This window comes from Trachemys scripta, chromosome 2, assembly GCF_013100865.1.
Source record: "Trachemys scripta elegans isolate TJP31775 chromosome 2, CAS_Tse_1.0, whole genome shotgun sequence".
NCBI classification, from domain to species: domain Eukaryota; kingdom Metazoa; phylum Chordata; order Testudines; family Emydidae; genus Trachemys; species Trachemys scripta.
Window position 1 is genome coordinate 203022615 of NC_048299.1, and position 24634 is coordinate 203047248.

The window sequence follows — 24634 nt, forward strand, 5'->3', positions numbered from 1 at the left end:
ATACACAGGTTTTGACAAACAGTGTCTCACCTTGTTAGATAGTACAAGCAGTTTGTAGATGTTTTATACACAGGCAGGAATCCTCTTTTCCAGCCTGGGTCCAGCACTTCTTTCTTTCTCAGGTGTTTCCAGGTATTGAGTTGTAGAGGGAGTGAGGCCTCTTGGTGATGTTACTTCCTCCTTTTATAGTTTCTTCCATAAGGCGGGAACCCCTTTTGTTCCAAGCCAAGTTCCCAGCCCAGTTTGTGGAAAAATACAGGTATCAAAATGGAGTTCAGTATCATGTGGTCTGGTCACATGCCCGTGCATGCTTGATGAGTCATGGCAGCCATTAGCCATAGGCTGTCCTCACCAGGGGATGCTTCAGACAAGCCTTTTCCATGGCCGTTGTCTTTGTTTATGTGCCATTAGCTCTGTCTAGCTTCTTCATTGTTGTACCTGCAAGGCTTGTTGTGGGTGCTTCCAACTTCACAACATCTTTCAGTAACACACACATAGCAAAACTTCATAACTTCACATACGATAGCACATACAATCCAACAGAATATTAACATTCAACGGATCAAGACTTTTAGAATGATACCCCACAAGGTATACTTCATACAAAACATACCATAATTCTATGACTGTGATGAATATGGGGGTGCCAGGGTGTCACAATAACTGCCAGAATAAAAAGACAATACAGAATTAGGGGAAAATACAGATTTACGTAGATCTTGAAATTTGCTGACGGGGCAAAAATACATTGTTTATAAATGAGTTTGCATGCTTCTTTACTGACCTTAACAATATCTGATAATATCCGTATGTAGGTGTTAGCATCATATTGCCAAAACAATAAAATATATTATCAGGAACCCTGGAGATAGAAATCCAATTATCTTAATATTACTTAAAATATTAATTGCAAAAAAGTAAAATTTAGACATGGAAAGAAGAGCTTTTCACCATGTGACTCTTCAGAATGCTGAATTTTCAATAGTGTGCTGAGCTTTCTCATAAAGATGAACTTACTCACTTAACCCTGCATTTCCTAGTTCTTTTAATTTTGTAGGATCTTTTAATGTTCAGTAATGTTATGTGTTGGTTAAATGCTCCATTTCAGGACCTTGTGTGTGTTGCTTTTATTAACTTGTCATTTGATTTTTAACTTTAGGGTGCTGTTAGAGTCTCGTCGTAAATCAAAGAAAATTACAGCAAGAGGAATCTTTGCAGGTGCCAGGGTGGTACGAGGAGTTGATTGGCAATGGGAAGATCAAGATGGTGGCAATGGACGTAGGGGGAAGGTAAAAGCGAAAATGGTTTAAATAAGAAAATACATCACATATTACTTATGGGTAACAAGTGCTTAGATTATGTTGCTATAAACTTGTGAAACATAAACGTTGTTTACCATTAAAGTGTTTGTTTTAAAATGGGTACCACTTATACTGCTGTAAGTTATAATAGAACAGGCGTTCTCAAACTGGGGGTCGTGACCCCTGAAGGGGTCATGAGGTTATTACATGGGGGGTTGCGAGCTACAGCCTCCATCCCAAACCCCGCTTCATCTCCAGCATTTATAATAGTGCTAAATATTTTAAAAAGTGTTTTAATTTATAAGGGGGTGGAGGGTGTTGCACTCAGAGGCTTGCTGTGTGAAAGGGATCTCTGATACAAAAGTTTGAGAACCACTCTTATAGAATGTAGTCTTGAGCTTAAATGATCAAAATTGAAAATACGAGACTTGCAGATTATTTCAATTCCCTGTTTTTGGAATGTTCATAAAAATAAATATTTTGGGTGAGCTTTGGGACCATTCAGGAGTTCATGTAAAAACTAACATGCTCAGACATACCCACTCAATCAACCTTCATAACAGGGGATTTTGCTTTCTCTTCACTGCTATCAGAGAAAACAAGTTGTTCTGTATATCACTGGCTCAGCAGGTTATTTTAAAATTTAAGTGCTTACTTAACAGGTTTCTACTTTGTGATCTATTATTTTGGGGGCTCTTCCAGTTTTATTAGATTTGGGCTTTTTTGGAGTTTAGACAATTCTGGAAGTTCTTTAGTTGAAGGTACTACATTACTGACTTGTTCATTAAATAGTTTTGTGTGTTAGCCTGATGTCTTGAAATAAAGATCTCTTCAGCATGTTAGCACTTAATATAAAATCAGATGCAGTTCTGTTAATTGACAAATCATGACTCTAGGACAGGGGTGGACAAACTACAGCCTGCGGGATTGCCACCCCGTGGTGCTGCGGGCCCCACCCTGCTCCCGGAAGCGGCCGGCACCATGTGCCTGCGGCCCCTCAGGGAGCTGTGGGCAAAGGGCTCCGTGTGCTGCTCTCGCCTGCAGGTACCGCCCCCCGCAGCTCCCATTGGCTGGGAACAGGGAACTGCGGCCAATGGGAGCTTTGGGGGAGGTACCCGCAGGCGAGGGCAGTGCACGGAGCCCTCTGTTCCCCCCATCTCCCCTCCTCCAGGGGCCTCAGGAATGTGGTGCTGGCTGCTTCCGGGAGTGGTGCAGGGCCAGGGCAGGCAGGCAGGGAGCCTGACCGGGCCAGAGCCCAAACCCTGAACCCCTCCTGCACCCCAACTCCCTGCCCTGAGCCCCCTGCTGCACCCATCCTGCACCCCAACCTCCTGCCGCACCCTTCCTGCACCTCAACCTCCTGCCCTGAGCCCCCTCCCGCACTCTGCACCCCCTCCTGCACCCAACCCCCTTCCCTGAGCCCCCTTGTACACCCCGCACCCCTCCTCTGCCCCAACCCCTTGCCCTGAGCTGCTTCCTGCACACCGCATCCCCGCCCACACTCCCTCCCGCACCCCAGCCCCCTGCCCCAGCCCTACATTCATGGCCCTGCATGCAATTTCCCCACCCAGATGTGGCCCTCAGGCCAAAAAGTTTGCCCACCCTGCTATAGGAAACAAAAACTGTAAAAAACATGCAGGAGAATTAATTATATGCCCAGAAGAACTTGATATAAATGTGGATTTTAAACAGAAAGTAAGGCATAGTATAATTAACATACATAAAAGAGAGATTATAGAAAATGAGAATAAGTTTTATTGTTTTAGTGAATTGATACATTGAATCAAATTTATTTTGCAGTCTAAACATAATTTAAATAAATTATTTTGCTGTGCAAGCATAGTTACTGTGTATTCTGGTATTATGAAAAATCTATATACAATCTGGAGTTAGCTATTTTGGGATCCGGTGATTACTAAAGGGAAACAACAAACTTGAAATCCAATTTTTAAAACTTAAGTTAAAAGGAGTTTGATATGGCACATTGAGGCAATATCTCCCTGACAATTTTTGTGTTTTTTCCATTACATTTTCCTATTTATTAAAACAATTTACAATAAATCTGTTATTGATATATGGAAGATCTACACAGAGGAACTTAAAAGCAATAAATGGGAATTTAATTAAATACTGAATAGTCATTTTCACCATTTCCTCCATGAAACCTGAAAAATAGAAATATTTCTTTTTTTTCAGTGGTAGTAATCATGGGTGTTGTAGCGATGGTAACACATTTGGAGATGAGTAACTTAATCACATAGCACCATATATTACTATGGCATGTTACAAAACAAAGATGGCATTACTGCTCTGAAGAGCTCACGCACTTTAGGTCCTTCTCCTGCAAACACTTGTTCACTTAACTTTAACCAGTGGGACTATTTTCATGCTTAAAGTAAAGCACAGGAACAAATATTTTCAGGATGGGGTCTACGGTAAGAAAAGAGGGAGACAGCAAATAGTGAGAGAGGCTTTTGGATAAGTGTTGGGAGAGACAATACATTCATAAAGATGTTTGTGTTATGGATACCTCTTCAGAGTTGCATTTGTACATGGCATCAGATTTCAGAAATGCAAAGAAAAAATAGATACCCAATATTTTCATCTTCACTCCCCTTCTGTCCTGGTATTTAAAGACTCGGATTAGAATTAAAATTGGGTCATATAATACAGACTTCTACCTGTAGGCCACCAGCCTGATGTAACCAAACTAGCTTAAAACAAAAACAAGTTCTGAGAATAAATTGTTGCCATTTTTGGTATTTTTAGTGAAAGTTTTTTTCTTGTAAAAACATTGTAAACCAGTAAATTTCATTTTGTACTTCTCTTCCATTTTTAAACCGGTTTACTTGAAAAATATGTATCTTATGGAAGTGGCAATCTGGATGTTTATTTCCTAGGGGTAGCATTAATTAAGGTGTATGAACGTTGTTGGTAGAAAATGATAAAATGGCATTGGGGAACTGGAGTTCTGGTTTAAAAAAAAAAAAAGCTTCAGTAAACCCTGCTGTATCATGCTTTTAACTATAGGTAGAAGTGGTGGAGGAAGTTTAAAGTTCAAAATATGTTGCTAAACTTTTGTAACCTATTTTTCTATTTTTAAACTCAATAGGTAACTGAAATCCAGGACTGGAGTGCATCAAGCCCACACAGTGCAGCATATGTTCTATGGGACAATGGCGCTAAAAATCTTTACAGAGTTGGCTTCGAGGGCATGGTAAGGAGTAAAGCAACACAAAGGGTAAAATACTTGGAGGAGGGGAGGGTAGTAAGAATAGCTTATGCTGTGCTTTTGTTCTCCTTTTGTGATATCCTTCTGTCCGTTTCCATACTGTTAATCATTGTGAATACAGCTGGATGGATCATGAATATGCATTAGGAAGGAAGTCTGATCTGAGAGTTTATTAAACATCGGTGCAAATCATTTAAACTTTAGAGCTAGCTTCTTCCTGAATAGAACAGATATTTACATTTGCAAATGCAATTTTCCTCCCGCCATTAATGTTTTACTTTAATTAGAATTGGTAAAAAATAGAACTATTTATTTATAAACTTCCTTAAAAGGCCCTAACTTTTTCTTTAATGCCTCAGAACTTGGTTTTTGAAAATCTCCGTAATGCCAAGTGTCTAGATTAGAAACTCCGCAAGTCTCTCAGTTGTCATTTAATTTTCACTGTGAAGAACACTCAAAACATTTTCAGATAGTTTTAGAATATTTTTTTTTCCTACTTTGGAGCTATTGTATTTCAGACTTTAACACTAAATTTCTCATTTTGATTTCACAACTTTTAGAGTATAACCAGACCACAAAAAGTGGGTCAGGTGTGGTAATGAGACTTCTGTTGATATCTCTGTTTCCTTTTTATATGCTCTTACCCTAGTGCAGATCAACGAAAAGTTTCCTTGATTGTCAGCTGCTGAGACATATTAATGAGCATTATCATTGCATCATTTGTTTTAAAAATAAAAAAAAAAAAAAAAAAAGAGAGAAAAAAAAAAAGTCTTGGTTATATATTGCAGAAGGGAGATATACTAACTTACATTAGAATGTCCTTCTGTCATATTCCTGCAACAAGAATTAAATTTAACATGTTGACAAAGCAGCTTTTGTAAAAATAGTAAATTTTGCAATATCAGCACTTATAGGATAAAATGTAGTTTAATTTAGGACAAAATCAAAATATAGTACACCTCTACCCCGATATAACGCGGCCTGATATAACACGAATTCAAATATTACGCGGTAAAGCAGTGCTCCGGGGGGGCTGCGCCCTCTGGCGGATCAAAGCAAGTTCAATATAATGCGGTTTCACCTATAATGCGGTAAATTTTTTTGGCTCCCGAGGACAGCGTTATATTGGGGTGGAGGTGGACTTGTTACTTCTCCATCTGCTTTTAATCTGATTATACTTCTTAATTGACTGAAGAGGCTCATATTCTCAAAGGGGAATATTTATAATTGGGAGATTTATTAATATTCTTAGAATACTGGCTAAATAGATATTAGAGCTCTTAATAGTCCAACCATAAATAGAATGGTTTAGTATGTGGAAGCCTCTTTGATAGATACTACTTTGTACAAATCAGAGATGTTTGATCAGCCATTTAATAAAGAATAGTAACCCATTTTTAAAAAGAAGCTTCAATTAAAAAAAACTGCAGTGGCATTTTTGTATCAAATGTGCTTTAATTTTCCATATTGACAGTTTATTTTTCACATTGTACATCTTGGTATAAATCAGTTTCTTCAGTAACTTCCTATTTGTTTCAAAGTGTTTGTGTTTATCAGTCATAACTGTGGATGGAAACAGAACTGAGGCTTCAGCATTGTCTGTAGCAAACTGGAACTGTCCACATAACAAGTTTTTTAGCTATAATTTTGTGACCAGAAAGTGGACATGATCACTTAAGATACCAAGAAATATGGTTTAGTGCTGCCATCACAACCACCTTTGTGCATCCACACCTACCAGCTACACCATATTTATTAATTTTGGGACAATTAGGGCAGCTATCTCATGGTGCCTAGGGAAGTGATTGACTGCTAAAAGGACATGTGTTCAGAGAAGCATCAATAGCACTCGGGGCAGCACAGCGTGGTGGACTCTACTACATGGAACTGGGAGGAAGGCCTGCACTCAAACAATACGGTGCTGGTTAAAGGAACACAGCCATCTGCCATCTTATATCACTGGCAGAGGGGAAATGTGGTTAACTGACCATGGTTGCTAAAAGACTTTAAACATTTTGTTTGGATCCAAAAACAAGTTAGAGACACCACTATGGGGTGCCTTAAACCTACACATTTCTAAAATAGATCTTATTCCCTGGGAATTCACTTATTCACTCAGCTACCAAATTTCCTTTGCTTAATAACTTTAAAAATTGTTTGCATTTCTACAATGTTCATTATAGGCTCAGCCTTTTCTTTCTTTTCGTTACGAAGGACCTTCCCCTCAATTGTGGAGAGTTTGGAAGAAATAATCTGGGTTTATAATCCATTAATGTCAGAGTTCTCTGTAAGTTATCTCTGTGTGTGGGTATTTGTCAGCAAGGTTTGAATAGCTACAGTGCTGAGAGGGTGAAGGAAACCGAAAGGATCCATTGCCCCTTGTTTTCCTTTTGGCATTATTTTAATTTTTTTTTTCTTCCTGACTGCCATCTGAGGCATGTTCAACCACACACATTGTGCGTTACCTTAAAGTATTACATCAAAGTTCTCTGAGAGAATTAAAAACAAAGCTTATTGACACACAGTTAATTTTTTGAATAAGTAAGAGAAATCTGTCATTACACCTAGGATATTGCTGCGGAATTTCATACACAGAATTAGGGTAGAACACTACAGTAGAGGAAACTGTCTCATGGATCAGACCAGTGGCCTATCCACTCCAGTAATTTGTCCCTGGCACTGATCAAACCTGATGCTTTAAGAGGAAATTGCAAGAAACCATACAGTGGACAATTATGGAAACTTTTCATAGGGGTGTTTTCATTTTAACTCAGTTTGCAGTTGGCGTATGGCCTGAAGCGTAAGGGTTTTAATCCTATCTAATGTTCTTGGCCTCTTTTGCCATGTAAATCCTTTTTTGAAATCTGCTAAACTCTTGGCCTCAACATCATGTGGCAATATATATTAATTATGCGTTCTGGAAAATATATTTCCTTTTACCCATTTTAAATTTGCTGTCGTTCAGTTTAATTGAAAAGCTCCTTGTTCTTGTAGAGAGAGAAGAGGGTAGTTTGGAGTGTCTGATACATCTTCTCCATATCATTCATTACTTGGTCTACCTCCGTCTTTTCTCTAAACAGTCCCAATATTTTCAGTCTTTCCTGATACAGCAGACATTTATTGTTTCTAATTATTTTTGACAGTTATCTCTGAACACTTGTTTCTGCTGTCATTTTTGGCATGGGGTGATCAGTCTCATTTCTTGTTTTTAAATAGCCATCTTTCTAAAGTTTAGTGTCAATATTAATTTTTGGCATGATTCCATGGCATGAACAACTATAGTGAGGTACTAGTGGGTTGACCATTGTTACTGCTTCATTCAAGTTATGTGTGTCCTTTAGGATTAAGTTAAAAATAGAATAAGTTTTAATAGGCTGGCCTTTAAATCAGTGGTACAAAATTGTTAAAGTTACTACTTCAAGAAAAAATCTACTAACTTTGCTTTGGTGCATGAAGTATCAATATTTTTATTATCATGGTAATCAGGAAAAATCCTTGAGCAAAAGGAGGAGTGGAATTTTGAAAAGTGTTGGTTAAGCATAATATAAAGAAGAGGGAAGATGATAGTTCTGTTGGTTTTGACTTGAATATCCCTTGTTATGTTGACAGAACATGGAGAGAATTGCTGTAAACTGATGCAATCTGAGATTTTGCTTACTTAGAATGCGTGTATATATTAAAGGTTTTTATCTATCCAAGAATAAGCCATACATATTGGAAAGCTGTCTATGCTTCTGCAGGTACAATACCAGATTCTCTAAGATACTGACCAATATCCAGGGGTTCTCAAACGGGGGGTCAGGACCCCTCACGGGGTCGCAAGGTTATTACACGGGGGTCTTGAGCTGTCTGCCTCCAACCCAAACCCCACTTTGCTCCCAGCATTTATAATGGTGTTAAATGTATAAAAAAGTGATTTTAACTTATAAGGGGGGGTCGCACTCAGAGGCTTGTCACCAGTACAAAAGTTTGAGAACCACTGTTACACACTGTATTGTGCTGTGAACACAAGTGTATGAAACAAACTACTATGTGTATTTACCCTATAAAATCCTGGTAAAGTGGATGAAATCTTGAAATCAAGTCTTTTTATGGACTCAGTGTAGTACAAATAGTCTGTACTGACAATATACTTCATTTATACTGGTACTGTATCAGAGGAGCTGTAGGAGTATAAAATTTGGTGCACAGTTTTAAAAATGAATATATATTTATACTGGCATCTGTTCTCATGCATGTGTGTATATATAGTATTATTATTAAATAGTGGCATATAGCTTTAAGAAGCTGAGAATTTATTTGAGAGAAGGATTCAAATCATACTGTTTCTAGCGCCTAGAGATAGTAGTGGCTAGGAGGTGGTATTGTGTGTTTAAAGGGATGTAAGCATTATATTTGTCACTATCTTAAGGATCAGGAGAGGCATGAATGGATTTCAGTTCATCTCTCTTGCTAGAGGAGAGTCTCATTTCAAGAGGCCTGGGGAAGTGGGAGAATGAGATAAGGCCTTTATGAAAGCACGTTTAGCTTGTATATCTTCCACCACCTGTTCTTTTGTTCTCTCTCTCCCATTACTATAGTCTGACTTGCATTGCCCAATCAGTTTTCTCTTCCCATCTCCTCAAACATAGAATGACCTTTGCCTGATGGGAATTGTGTTCCATAAAGAGTAACACCAGATGGTAGCAATTTAGATTAGGGGATATGCAGAAGCTAAATGAAGGGGAAATTATGAGAACTTTTAATTGGGTTTATACAGTAGCTGTTCTTCACATTTAATTTTTTTCATATTATGGGACAGGCCCTTTTGGAGAAATAGCCAGTAGAACTTTTTAAATAAAAAAATCTGATGTTAGTTAAAACACAGAATTCTGAAAGCAACCAAAATACCTTTTATTCTGCTTTTTCTGATATTCTCCAGGGCCCAGAAGTTAGAAGTCATTTTACTCCTCCATAATAAGTTAAAATGAATGTCATAAACATCTTACACAAAAAATGTATAGGGTTTATAATGGTAACACTGACAAATCCTTACCCAAGCTGATGCTGCGCAGGCAAGGCTATCATGTCCAGTATGGTATTCAGACATTTCTGATTTCTGTAGTGTTAATTTTGTGTTCTTCCTCTACTTGTATAGATTGCTGCTTTTTTTTTTTTAAGAAACGTAACATTGTGAAACAGTTTAAAGTTTCTCTTTGCAATTCTAATAGCAATTATGAATATGATGTCTCTTGGTCACTTTAGTTTATCAGCTCCTAAAAGCATTAATTTGAGCATTAAATTTAAAGCATTTAATAATACTGGGTAAAATTTATCAAATCCTATCAATGCCTAGGCTTGTCTTAAAGGAATAGGTAGTAGAAATAGATGGGTTACAATTTTGGAAAATATTTGAAATTTTCTTTGCATTCTGAATTGGCATAATGCATTAATTTTTGTATGCATGAGCTTTTCAGCCTCTGATATTTCAGTGTATTTCTGTTCTGATTTCACTGATTTATGTCAACCTGCAAGTTCACTCTGTTAAAACTAAAGCTGTCTAAATATCTTTCTTTAGTCTGACCTGAAATGTGTTCAGGATGCCAAAGGAGGCTCTTTCTACAGGGACCACTGTCCTGTGCTAGGTGAGTTGGAGAAGGAAAGAAATAGATAGTTTTAAGTAAATAGAAACATTTTAGTGCCCCAAGTCAGTGTTTGTTTGAGAACTGAAGCAAAATCAGTCAACGTTCCTTAGCAGCATGCACCAAATAATTGAGATTTGAATGGTGACATTTCTGTGCATTACCATGGTTAAATGCTGCAATGATAATTGGTATCTTAATTGATACGTTTTAACTGTCTGTAGATATGTTTGATGTCAAACAGTATACCAAATATGTAGCTGCTAAGTTGTTAAAGTTGGCTGTCTAGTTCATGTTTCTGGCTTACATGTGCTCAGCCTTTAGATTTTTCTCTTAATAGCAAAAGATAACTGCACAGTATTGTAGAATGGTTTAAACATAATTTTAATGCAATATTGCGAATTTGATGGTAAACATGAAGTCATCAGCATTAAAATTTCTAACTAAATATCTATAATTTGTCATAGTGGCTTATTCTGTTACATAGGTTGTGAGCTATTCTATAGACCGTATATACTCGTTCGTAAGCCAAATATTTTTGGTAAAAAAGTGACGCATCAGAGAGCGGGGGATCGGCTTATAAACGAGTCTACACCAAAATTTGATGATTTTAAACTCTGTGGAATCATTGAATTGAATACACCTCTACCCAGATATAACACGAATTCAGATATAACGCGGTAAAGCAGTGCTCCGGGAGGGCGGGGCTGCGCACTCCGGTGGATCAAAGCAAGTTCGATATAATGCGGTTTCACCTATAACACGGTAAGATTTTTTTGGCCCCCGAGGACAGCGTTATATCGAGGTAGAGGTGTATCTAATACATGGTCGTTTTGTTTACCTGGAGCGTCTGCAGACATGGGGCCCTCAGCTCCCTGTGGCTGCGATTCACCGTTCCCAGCCAATGGGAGTTGTGGGAAGTGGTGCGTCACATCCCGTAACTCCCATTGGCTGGGAACGGCGAACTGTGGCCACAGGGACTTGAGGGGCTCCATGCCTGCAGACGCTCCAAGTAAACAAAACGTCCCGACCTGGCAGCTGGGAGCCAAAGTTTGCCAACCCCTGAAATACAGGGTTGGCTTATGAAAGGGTCATACAGTTTTTGCTGTTTTTACCTAACCATCTTGGGGGGTCGGCTTATAAATGAACGGGCTAATGAACTAGCATATACAGTAGGTTCTATATACATTCTATACATTGCACTCACCACTCTAGTATCTAAGCTGCGTAGTGGTATATGGGTGTACTTTATTACAAAAGTAGTTGCAGGCTATGTTTGGTTTTTGAGGTGTAGGTGAGTTAAGAGATAAGGTCCAGGAAGGTTTGGTGCAGAAGTTCCTTAGTGTATATATAGTAGACAACATATGTAGACCTTGACTTAAGAGGGAAGGGAATGTGCCAAGTAGCACATCTTTACAACTGTGCACTTTGCAGGTGTTAGATACCTTCTTGAAGTTACCTTTATTGCACTTACAGATGTTGATTTGGATATTTAGTGTTCTTGTTTCTTTCATTCAATTTCAGGTGAGCAAAATGGTAACCGGAATCCTGGTGGGCTGCAGATTGGTGATCTGGTAAACATTGACCTTGATTTAGAAATTGTACAGTCTTTGCAGCATGGTCATGGGGGATGGACTGATGGCATGTTTGAGACCTTAACCACCACTGGCACAGTTTGTGGCATTGATGAAGATCATGACATAGTAGTACAGTATCCAAGCGGCAACAGGTTTGTTACATATTCTCAAACCTTTCCTCTGACAGACTTCCTTTAACTTCACAAGTTGCAGGGCCTGAATTTTTTTTTTTTATTTTTTTTTTAATACCCTTCTTTGGTTCTCACCACATTCCCACCATCCAAATAAGAGTTTCTGTCTTCTTCCTGGCTTGTGTAATAAGGGGTTCCTATCTACCAGAACCCAATGATTAAAAACCTTTCTAGCATGTGTAAGAGATTTTGATGGGAAAGAGATTATTTGCCATTTTCTCACCTTTAAACTGCCTTTAGTTTAATATTTGTGATGTTTATATGACGTCTTTTTTTCTAAAATGTCCCTTTAAGTTTTATTTTAATGTATGTTGCCTATCAGATAAAGGTATTTATTAAAGTTATTAATTCTCTAAGTAATTAAAATGGTTACTTCCAAAAATTTCACAATATGAATGTTTCACAGCTCCATGCACTAAGCATGAAGCCATGATTGCATATAGCTCTCAGTAGTGTATCTGTTTATTTCTTTTGTCTGTGTCCTTAGGGAGCATTTTTTGAGAACTAGTGTACTACCATACATTAGAGGCTAATGTGATACTTATGTCCAGCATGAAGGCAGACAATCCCTTGATTCATATGTAATACGTATTGCCAAATGTGACCACTGGAGAACAAATTAAGACTCCCAGTAATTTCAACATATCTATACTATATTCCATATAACAATAAATTTAAGCATCTCTGAGTTTATTTATTGTGCAAGGCTATTTATCTTTACGGATTTTGTTCCAAATATAAAACTGAATAAGTATGTATGTATGTATACATACATACATACATATGTGTATACTTATTCAGTTTTATATTTGGAACAAAATCCGTAAAGCTAAATAGCCTTGCACGATAAATATACTCGGAGATGCTTAAATTTATTGTTATGGGATTTCACAGCAGAGTCCATCTGCTTAGTGTGGTACTTTGTACTTCGTATCCTTGTTTCTCTTCCAAATTGTTAATCCAAGCTGCAAATTTATCGCCTCTTGGGTTTGAACAGGTTGTTGCTTTCTGAAGATGCTGCTCTTACAAAGGAGAGTGAGGCATAAGTGGTTCTGATCTCCAATGGCTAAGCTAGAGGATATTGCTTTTCTGATATGTGAGCATGCATTGCCTTCCCAGTTTGCTAATGTAGTAAAAAGCATAAGGAAAATCATGTGTAGCTGAAAGTGATCACTTACTTTTCTCAATCTGAATATGTTTGTTCAGTTACATTTGTGACAGGTTGGATCACAGAAACCCCCTGGGGGCTGCCAACTGATGTGCCAAGACTACTTCTGCCCCTGCTTTCCCTGCCCTCCCAGCTTGGGACTTCAGTGCCCTGCCTGGTTTGAGCCAGACCTGCTAGCCTGCTGCAAACCCAGACCCAGGTCTGAACCACGTCCCCTAACAGCTGTAGGCTTAAACTGAAAGCAGCTTAAGAAGTGTTCCTGTCTTTAACACTCAGATGCCCAATTCCCAATGGGGTCCAAACCCCAAATAAATCCGTTTTACCCTGTATAAAGCTTATAAATTGTTCGCACTCTATAACACTGATAGAGAGGTATGCAGAGCTGTTTGCTCCCTCCCCCCCCCCCAGTATTAATACATACTCTGGGTTAATTAATAAGTAAAAAGTGATTTTATTAAATACAGAAAGTAGGATTTAAGTGGTTCCAAGTAATAGCAGACAGAACAAAGTGAATTACCAAGCAAAATGAAATAAAATAAAACATGCAAGCCTATGCCTAGTACAGTAATAAAACTGAATACAGATAAAATCTCACCCTCAGATGTTTCAATAAGTTTCTTTCACAGACTGGATGCCTTCCTAGTCTGGGCACAATCCTTTCCACTGGTACAGCCCCTGTTCCAGCTCAGGTGGTAGCTAGGGGATTTCTCATGATGGCCACCCCATTTGTTCTGTTCCACCCCCTTATATAGCTTTGGCACAAGGGGGGAATCTTTTGTCTCTCTGGCCCCTCTAAATGTAAAAGCACCAGGTTAAAGATGGATTCCAGTTCAGGTGACATGATCACCTTACTGTAAGACTTCATTACCCACTTGCCAGCACACACACGTATACAGGAAGACTTACAAGTAAACAGACATCTACAGACAATTGTCCTGGTTAATGGGAGCCATCAAGATTCCAAACCACCATAGGCCCTCAGAGTTATAGTTCATATTTCTAGTTTCAGATACAAGAGTGATACATTTATACAAATAGGATAAGCACACTCACTAGATTATAAGCTTTGTAATGATACCTTACAAGAGACCTTTTGCATGAAGTATATTTTAGTTGCATTATATTCACACTCATTAGCATATTTTCATACAATCATAGAGTGCAATGTCACAACATTAAGTTACAATAGCTATTTATTTGGGTTTTGTTTTTAATAAGTTATCTTAACTTTTAGGCAGCTGTCTTTTAGCAAACGAGTTAGTTGTAGGGAGAAATGGTGTGAGTCCTCCAGTCTCATGATTTCTTAGAAGATATACTTTGTGTGATGATATTAAAAGCCAACCTGTAACTTGTTCATTGAAATATAGAGGCTTCTTACACAAACACATATATTTGTAATCTTTGTATTTCTCCAAAATAAGAAAGCTCCATATTTCTAAAACAAAAGTGAATGGAAAGAGAATTGTATAGTGCTCAAAAGTGTTAGGCATTTGATTGAGAACAAATTCATTCCCTACCATAGTAACCTTTTAAGCAACAGTTGGATTACAAAATCTGCTTATGGTTTACTGGGGCTGTGGTACTAGACACACAGGGACTATCTGCAGAAAAATAGCTCTGGACGCACATGTTTGTCTTAAGGCATGGCTACACTTGCAAATGTAGAGCGCTTTGAGTTAAACCAGCCTTCTTAGAGCGCAGTAGGGAAAGCACTGTAGTCTGTCCACACTGACAGCTGCAAGCACACTGGCGTGGCCACATTTGTGGCACTTGCAGTGGCATTGGGAGCAGTGCATTGTGGGCAGCTATCCCACAGAGCATCTCTTCCCATTCTGGTGCTGTGGCTTGTGGGGAGGGTGCGGGGCATTCTGGGTCCTGTCCCAGTGCCCCATGATGCATCGGTTTGCATCCCAGCAATCCCTCTGCTTCCGTCCACAATTGGTGCCATCTTTCAGTGTTTTTTGTACTGAGCACTCTGAGCCCAAACTGCTGAGGAATATGCTGATGAGTCTCGCCAGCACATCACGTTTGGCAGTCGAATTATTCCTTAAGATCCAAAGTGACAGTGAGGACTCCGACGATGATATCGACTCGAGTAACGCATACGACACGAGTGGAACACCGCTTTTGGGCTCGGGAAACCAGCACTGAGTGGTGGGATCGTATCGTCGTGCAAGTCTGGGATGACAAGCAGTGGCTGCAGAACTTTCGGATGAGAAAAGCCACTTCCATGGGACTGTGTGATGAGCTCGCCCCCACCCTGCGGCGCAAGGACACGAGGTGGAGAGTTGCCCTGACGGTGGAGAAGCGGATGGCTGTTGCAATCTGGAAGCTGGCAACTCCAGACAGCTACCGATCGGTCGCTAACCAGTTTGGAATGGGGAAGTCGACCGTTGGAATCGTGTTGATGCAAGTTTGCAGGGCCATTAATCGCATCCTGCTTAGAAGAACCGTGACACTGGGTAACGTGCATGACATTGTGGCTGGCTTTGCCCAAATGGGTTTCCCTAACTGCGGAGGGGCGATAGATGGGACACATATTCCAATTCTGGTACCAGCCCACCTAGCCTCCAAGTACGTTAATCAGAAGGGCTATTTCTCTGTGGTTCTCCAGGCGCTTGTGGATCACCGTGGGCGTTTCATTAACATTAACGTAAGCTGTCCTGGAAAGGTGCATGGCGCACATATCTTTTGGAACACTGGCCTGTTCAGGAAGCTGCAAGCCGAAACCTTTTTCCCAGACCAGAAGATCACCGTAGGGGAAGTCAAAATGCCCAAAGCGATCCTTGGAGACCCCGCTTATCCTTTAATGGTGTGGCTCATGAAACCCTACACAGGGAGCCTTGACAGCAGCAAGGAGCGGTTCAACAACAGGCTGAACCGGTGCAGAATGACCGTAGAGTGTGCTTTTGGCCATTTAAAGGGCCACTGGCGCTCTCTGTGTGGGAAGCTGGACCTAGCCGATAACAGCATCCTCGCGGTTATATCCGTGTGCTGTACCCTCCATAACATTTGTGAAGAGAAGGGTGAAAGTTTCACTCAGGCATGGAACTCGGAGGTACAACACCTGGAGGCTGAATTTGAACAGCCAGAGAGCAGGGCCATTAGAGGGGCCCAGCGCGGGGCTGCAAGGATTAGGGATGCTGTGAGGGAGCAATTTGAGGCTGAAAGCCACCAGTAATGTCTGATGCCCTGCATGGGAGTGAAGTGCAGTGGTTTCAATGTTAGTAGGAATCTGTTTGTTACGTATGATAGACTGACTTGCAGTGCCTGTTGCTTTCCTGGGCTAAGGTATCTTTTACTTTATGCAATAATAAAGAATGTTTTCAAAGCCAAAAAATCCATTTATTGAAAAGAAACACAACTGCTTGGGAAACAGAAAGGGCAAAGGGATGGGGTGGGGAATGGTACAATCACAGATTTGCATGTGTCCTGTTATCATACTCAGCCTTCCTGTTTGGAATACTGTGCAATGAGTGCTGCACTTCAGGATGGCTATACTACATGGTGATGGGGGTTGAGTGCAGTGGGTAAGGGTTGTAGTTTTCAGGGCTGGGTAATGAAGCTACAGGTGATGGAGGCAGCTGGTGGCAATAAGAACCTGGATTTTGGGGAAAGTGGTTTGGAGGTGACATGGGGGTACAAGGGAAAGAGTTTTGGTACAAGGGCTGCGGGGGAGCGGGCGTGGTAGTGCTTTGCCTGCATGGCTACAAGCGCCTGGGTCGAGTCCGCTTGGCGCGCCATGATGCTTATCAGCCGCTCCGTGCTTTGGTGCCAGCGATCCGCATTCTGCAGGCAGACCCTCCTTTCGCTCTCCTGCCACTCCTGGAATGTTTTGATTTTCATTAAGGGAGTGCTGCATGACTTCATTCAGCATGTCCTCTTTGCTTCTATGTGGCCTCTTCCTGATTCTTTGCAGCCTCTCAGCTGGTGATAACACGGATGACTGAGATCTCAAGGTTGCATCTGTGAAGGCAAAATGCATCACTTAACAGAGTCAGCATTGTTCACACCAGACAGAGCGATTCCCCCGTACTTAAGGAGGGAAAGCACAACCTACACGATAGCATAATTTGCCAATCCCAAAGTGAGCGCACATAACCCACGGGAGCCCCAAAATGGTGAGTAAGCACAGAGTCAAGGGGGACTGATTCTTTCATGGCTGTACTGTCCTCTGGGTTTCTGTGCCCCCCAACAGCTGCAGGGGGCCCCTATACTGTCCCCACGTTTTCCATAGGAGTTCATCCTGGAAGATATCTTGCTGCTGAGGGTGACCTGGGAAGCAAGGGAGGGTCTTCTACTCTAATGCAGCTTCTGCCCTGGCCCATATGCAGCTTGCCTGTGTGCAGCAATGATCTCCCCGCCCCTCAAGGCACAGTGGCGCAGACGTATTAGCCTGACTGGGACAAGGACCACAGTAGCTCTCCCACGAAACCTGTGCAAGCACATTGCCCAAATTCTGGCTGAGACCTTTGAAGAGATCACTGAGGCTGATTACCGCGATGTGAGAGAGCACATCAACGCCCTATTCCGCATCTAGGCTTGCTTGCAGCCCTAGCCCTCCTCGCCCCAAGAGCCCACACTGAATAACTTCCTTCCCAACATAAAAGCCGCTTACCGGGAACCTCCTCTGGTGTTTGTCCTTCCCCAAGCACCGGCCGCTGTGACTGGCTACCCTCCTCCTGAGAACAGCTCCTGGCTGCATGCATCTAGGGATGTTGGGGTGTCTTCCTCCTCCTCAGCACTCTCGCTCCCACTTTGCTCCTCCTCCTCCTTCTCTTGCTGGACTGGGCTCTGAAGTGTCCATGGTGGTGCTCAGAGTGGAGGTGGGGTCGCCCCCAAATATCGCGTCCAGCTCTTTGTAGAAACGGCATGTCGCAGGGGCAGCACCGGAGTGGCTGTTTGCCTCGCAGGCTTTGCAGTAGGCATTCCGCAGCTCCTTCACTTAACCCTGAACTGCAGACCGTCCTGGTCATGGCCCCTTTCCATCACGTCCCTTAATATCTGCTCCTATGGCTGGAGCGCAGCTGGAACTGGACAGCTTCATCCCCCCAAACACTGATGTCCAGCACCTCGCTATTGCTCCATACTAGGGATCGCTTGGCCCGTGGAGGCATGGTCACCTGGAAAGATTTGCTGAGAGCACTCCACGCCTGGCTGAGCAAACAGGAAGGGGATTTTCAAAATCTGACAGGTTGGACACCTGAGGGCAGGGCAGTAGAGTTCAAACTTATGACCAGAATGGCTAGAACAGGCATTGTGGGACACTTCTGGAGGCCAATCAGAGCACATTAATAGACCAGGGTGTCCACACTGGCGCTGCGGCGCTCCAGCGGGGACACATCAAACGTTATTCCACTTGCTGAGGTGGAGTACCAGGAGCACTCTAGCCGTGGAGTCAGAGCGCTTTACGTGCCTTGCCAGTTCGGACGGGTCATGAGTTAGAGCGCACTGGGCTGCTTTAATGCGCTCAAACTCGCAAGTGTAGTCATGCTCTTAGTCATGTGCTGTTTTTTCTAAGTGAATATAAATTAGCATAAAAAAAACTAAGTGCACACAAACCAATATATTGTATGGTACAAATCAAAATAGTTTAACCAAATGTCTGGCTGCAGGCCATATATCTACTTAAAATAGCATTTTCCTATCTGTCCAGCCCCGTCTCTGAGGAAAGAAGAAAACCCTGTATTTAGATTCCAACCCCTCTCCTTTCCCTATCAATTCTTGCCAGAGCAATCCTTCCTTATCAGTTATCCTGGGTCCTTCCCTTTCCTTACTGTATTTTGAGAGAAATGCCAGACTCTCAGGCCACTAATCCCTGCCCTAGTTGATGAGTCCATCCTCTTCTCCCCCTCTCCCCCCAAGCAAACAAACCAAAACCCCAGTCACTACACAGTTGCCATTATATGGCTGGCAGCTTTTCCCCTCAGGCTGCAAGAACCAACCATGGGAACGTTCTGACTGCTTCAGGTGCACCTCTCGGAAGAGTACCCTTGCAACCTCCCGCTGGTAAACTAAGTGGAAATTTATGGGGAAAGTGATTAACATCAGCTAAGCCATAGTGTCCAATCACAAAAATTTCTGGGCACAAAAGCACAACTTAAGGCAACAAGTAAACCTTTTAAAATATAGCCCCCACTTTTTATATTAAAAAATAAAAAGAAAAGATAATTAATTTGAAATACATTATTTTCTAGGTGGACATTTAATCCAGCTGTTCTCACCAAAGCCAATGTTGTCCGAAGTGGAGATGCTGCCCAAGGTGCAGAAGGAGGTACCTCACAGTTTCAAGTGGGTGACCTTGTTCAAGTTTGTTATGATTTAGAACGAATCAAGCTTCTTCAAAGAGGTCATGGAGAATGGGCTGAAGCAATGCTCCCTGTAAGTATGTGTGTGTGTACACAATGGTATGTTGGTATTAGGATGACCAGATCAGGAAATATCAGGGTGTGTGGGGGGTACGGGACGACGGGGGCGGAGGGGAAAAAAAAACCACCAAAAAAAAGCTGTTTTGCAGGTGCCAGGGGAATTAGCAGGCCCCAGCCGCGCTGCGGCCGCTGCCTCCCCCTCCCCCCCCCCAGGGTCCCGGGCACATGCGGCATGTCCCACCGCCCCGCGGGGAAGGAGCCGCTGGAGTGAGAGGAGCGAGGCTCCAGACCCCGGCAGCGGCGGGGGAGAGCGACTCAGGGCCACGTGAGTGGGCATGTAAAGTTTATTGGCTGGGGGGCACCCCGGCCGGCTCCTCGCCCTGCCCTGTAGGGGGTAGCGTCCCTGCCCCGCGCCAGCATGTCCCACAGGCCAGGTAAGGAGCCGAGCCCCTCCCCCCCTCGTCCTGGCTCCTCAACTGAGCGGCATTCCTCCTCCCTCCCAGGCTTGCAGCTGTAATGGCGGCGCAAGCCTGAAGGGAGGGGGTGGTGGCCGGCTTCCAGTTCCTGGGGCTGGTGAGTACGAGCTCCGGCACTGGGCAGGCAAGGGGGGCTGGCAAGGGGGCTGCTCCCCCAGGAGGGCGACAGGGGGCTCAGCTGAGGATCCAGGACGAGGGGGGGACTGGGCTCCTTACCTGGCCTGCGGCGGCCGGCGCAACATGCTGGGGCGGGGACGCTATCCCCCTACAGGGGCTAGGAGCCGGTGTGACGACACCGGCCGGGGTCCCCCTCAAGCCGATAAACTTTACATGGCCACTTGTGCGGCCCCAAGCCACTCTCCCCCACCACTGCCGGGGTCTGGAGCCCCCCGTCTGCCTCCTGGGGGAGCAGCCCCCCTTGCCCGCCCGGTGCCTGTACTCACCAGCTCCAGGAACTGGAAGCCGGCCACCACCCCCTCCCTCCAGGCTTGCACCGCCTTTACAGCAGCAAGCCTGGGAGGGAGGAGGAATGCCACATGCTTGGGGAAGAGGTGGGGCCAGGGTGGGATTTGGGGTGGGAGCCAATGGGGGAAAGAGGGAGGTGGCATCGGGGGTGGGGGGGCGAGAGCCCTTCCGGGAGGGCAAAATTGCTTGTTTGTCCAGTGTCCCGGCCGCACATCAGTCGGGATGCGGAACAAACAAGCAAATATCGGGACAGTCCCGATAAAATCGGGACGTCTGGTCACCCTAGTTTGGTATGGTATTTTTAATTACACTTGGAAATGGTTGAACCTTCAAATTATTGGAGTTTTAGGCCTTGTCTAGACTAGGGCGGGGGAATACTTTTTTTCAGTTGAATTAGCTAAATTGAGCTAGTATAATTCTGTGGAAAGCCCTACTTAACAGCAACGTAGACTCAGTTTAACAGTCTGCCTAGCCTATACCTCAGCCTGTTAGAATTAAGGTGAAGGTGTTACTGATATTAAAGTGGAGTTTCAGAAATCCTTTTACTTTATAAAACTGTCCATATGCTGTAATATGTTAACATCTAAATATCTTTACTTAATCTCTTACTTTCCTCAATACAGACTTTAGGTAAAGTTGGCCGGGTCCAGCAGATTTATTCAGACAGTGACTTAAAGGTAGAAGTTTGTGGGACTTCTTGGACATACAATCCAGCAGCTGTCTCAAAGGTGGCATCAGCAGGATCAGCTATAAGCAATGCATCTGGTGGTAAGTTTGCGTACTATTTAGGAATGTGTGGTTTTGATAAATAAAATTGTGTAAACTTAAAAAATTGATGATAAATATTGGTATGACGCCTATATGAAGCAAGAATAATCATCTCCAGGAAAGTAGTTCCTACTGAGGGCTGGGGAAAACTCCCGTTGCAAAAGAATTTCCGTGCTGGATCGTGCCTGTTGTCCATCTAGTCCAGTATCTTGCTTCAGGAATTGTATAATAGGCAGATGTGGGATAATCTGCTTCTCAAAAAAAGTATAATCTTCACCTCTATTAGCTAAAAATCTAAAGCACTGTTTATCAGAATACAAATAAATAGTGCCTAAAGGCCCTGAGTCAGGATTGGAGTCCCATTTTGCTAGGCACTGCAAACATATATAATAGTCTCTGCTCCAAAAGCTTACAGTCAAGAGACGATAGGTGGGAGCGAGGTAAAGATGTAAAATGGATTCTGTGACTTTCAGAGACCTCCATGACATTTTCAGCTTCAGCCTGGTGCTTTACTTCCTCTAAAAAAGCAGAAATCCAATATACCGGCCTGTAAATCTATAACATTTTTCCTGTTTCAGTCCCATCTATTTGTATTGTCAAAACCACTCAGGCAGGAATCCTAACTGTAGAGTGAAACTGATCATCTTTGATGAGAAACTGATGTCAGTGAGTTAGAGCTTTGTAGTGCTGAGGTGTTGTACTAAGTGATAAACTGAATGACTACTTGTGTAAGTCTCTTCAGATAGGAAAAACAGCTTAATTTGTTGTTCTCTGTTTGGAGTTGTGATCTTACATGCTTTGTTTGATATCTGTAGAGAGATTGTCCCAACTTTTGAAGAAACTGTTCGAAACACAAGAATCTGGGGACCTCAATGAAGAACTTGTTAAAGCTGCTGCTAATGGAGATGTAGCTAAAGTGGAAGATTTGCTAAAGAGACCAGATGTGGATGTGAGTGTCTTTTTGTGTGTGACTTCTAACGCACAGGAAATACAAGAAATCCCAAATCCTCTGCTAGGGATTCCCCTTGCATGGATGAATCCCCTGTGTGCAGAGAGTTGGCATAGTTGGTTCCTGTGCCTCTCTTCCACAGCCTCAGGAAGTGGGGGAGGGGTTAGAAGCCACTGTGTTGCAGCCATTCACAGTGAACATATTTTTTTGTACCATATGCCATCTGGCATGAATTAGAGCAGCCTTCAAGCTATTCTAAGTAGGGCTGAGGTAGAGAATTGAGTAGTCATAAATGGTGGTTGTCCTTAACGTCTCTTATCTCCTGGGTGGCTTTGTGGGGTAGGGAGAACCATCCTCATCTAGGCACTTCCCTAGACTGCTGAGCCAGTCGAACTGCTAGCTTGTTCTTCCTGATGTTCTTGCAGCACAGCGGAGAAGCTTCTTCCTCCTCCCTATAGTCAAAACACTTCAGAATCATAGGGCTCAGCTTGGTTCAGAATGTGTTTCAGTTCCCAATCAAATACATATTTTCTTTTTAATTCATTTGCTTTTGAGGTCCAAAGGTTGGACGTCACTGGCCTTAAACATTAATTTGAATTTTAAATTAATTCAGATTTATACAAACAATAAAAAGGAGTGTACATGCATGTCTGTAAGTCCCCTACCATAAATTAGGGGAAAAATAAATTCTGCAGAACACAACTGATTCGCTTCCAATAAATCTGATTCTCTTCAAAAGTCCACCTTTGCAGCAGCCTGACTAAAATCTTCAAACTAGCAATTTAATATTAAACTTTGACATAAGTAAAAATCAGAATGACATTATTTCTTCATTCTTGTTAATGAATAAGAAGTGTAGAGATTTGAAAGCTGCTCAGATGTTTGGTATGTTAGCCCTGATGGAGATGATTTAGTAGGCAAAGTGCAGGTGAAATGAAAGTTTCACAATAAACAGTTTTTAGAACATGAATATTTGTTGATATTATTGGTAGTAAATATCGGATATGCATGTGTATATATTGATGTACACTGTAATTTAACTTCACATTCTTAATATACTTTCAGGTGAACGGGCAGTGTGCTGGACACACAGCTATGCAAGCAGCCAGTCAGAATGGACATGTTGACATTTTGAAATTACTTCTGAAACAGAACGTGGATGTGGAAGCGGAGGTAATTTAATTTAAAATATGCCTATTTTTGTTAACTACTAAGTTTTAATGTCACAATTATACTTTCTAGTTCATTTCTACCATTTCTACCACGACATCTATTAATCGCTTCCATATTTTTGGGGGTCAGATGTATTTTATCTTCTGCACTGCACTCACTTAATAGTCATTCTCTTGATGCTTTTTGTGTCCTAAGGCAATATTACATTCTTAGGCCTGGTCTACGTGATAAAATTAGGTCAGTTTAACTACATCAGTCAGGGGTGTGAAAAATCCACACCCACTGAGTGGTGTAGTTAAGCTGATTTAAGTCCTCATGTAGACAGTGCTAGATTAACAGAAGAATTATATTGCCTCTTGAGGAGGTGAATTACCTATGTCTGCCGCTGTAGTGGTGCAGCGGTGTCGCTAAAGCGTTTTAAGTATAACTTTTGCCTTTCTTTTTTTACTCCTTTACCTGTCGGGATGATTATTGCAATCCCAATTACACCAGAGATGTAAAAGTAATTTTGAATAAAATAATACTTTTTTGAGAGGGATAGTGATTCTAAACCATCAGTGGTCTCAAGAGGTTCTATGTCACCTGTCTTTTCATAACCACTGTTCCACATTGGTGGCAGGATCAGGTTAGGGGTGAGTGTGGCCACTCTTCCTAATGGAGTGCTCTTAGTTTAAGATCTGTGGACTTTTAAAATATAAAAAAAGTTAGTGGTCGATGGACAGCAGCAGTGAATTTATGTGCAGTGATATCTTTTATGAGCTTTTAAAAAAAATAAACTGAAAAATTTTCATGGCAACATGACTCTCTTGCTCAGTGTGTGTGAGGGAGGATCATATTGTGATTAAGGCTGGGGGCATGAGATCTGGGTTCTATTCCTTGTTGGCTAACTGACTTCTTGATTTCTCTGCATTAGCATTCTCTTTTGTTAAAAGATGGTGTTTCTTACCTTATTAATTGCATTTCATGCCATCAGTTAATATTTGTAAAGCATTTTGAGATCTTCTGAAAAGAGATAAAGTAGTTTTGTTTTCCTGTTGGTCTGAGTGACCAAGATGGCTCCTCAGCTAATTCGGTCATGATCTGTTTTGTAAGGGAAAATAGTCCTTCTCTTGAGATTAGCAGTTTAGCTAGTGTCATTTATTGAACATTTTCACTGGAGTCTTTAGTACTATATTACTTCTAAATTCTGTGTAATTATATAGTTTGGCTGAATCATATTGGTTGGCTAATAAAATCCAGGGATGTATGTTTTAATAAACATTATGCCATTTGTTACTATGTGTAGGATTATTGTGCACAAATATGTGAGAAATGTTTCTACGTTTTCTCCACACACCGTCTCCCT

General features: G+C 41.9%; 1 protein-coding gene across 3 annotated transcripts in view; it reads left to right on the forward strand.

Annotated features, from left to right (window-relative positions):
- The window catches only part of MIB1 (mindbomb E3 ubiquitin protein ligase 1), a 116406-nt gene that overhangs the window by 10611 nt on the left and 81161 nt on the right, over positions 1–24634 (forward strand). For all 3 annotated transcript variants that reach the window (XM_034762752.1, XM_034762754.1, XM_034762753.1), the window contains exons 3-10: positions 1160–1289; positions 4414–4518; positions 10091–10157; positions 11679–11883; positions 19288–19471; positions 21023–21167; positions 21983–22116; positions 23182–23289. In XM_034762752.1, the coding sequence (XP_034618643.1) occupies positions 1160–1289; positions 4414–4518; positions 10091–10157; positions 11679–11883; positions 19288–19471; positions 21023–21167; positions 21983–22116; positions 23182–23289 (1078 nt within the window). The remainder of the gene's footprint in view (positions 1–1159; positions 1290–4413; positions 4519–10090; positions 10158–11678; positions 11884–19287; positions 19472–21022; positions 21168–21982; positions 22117–23181; positions 23290–24634) is intronic.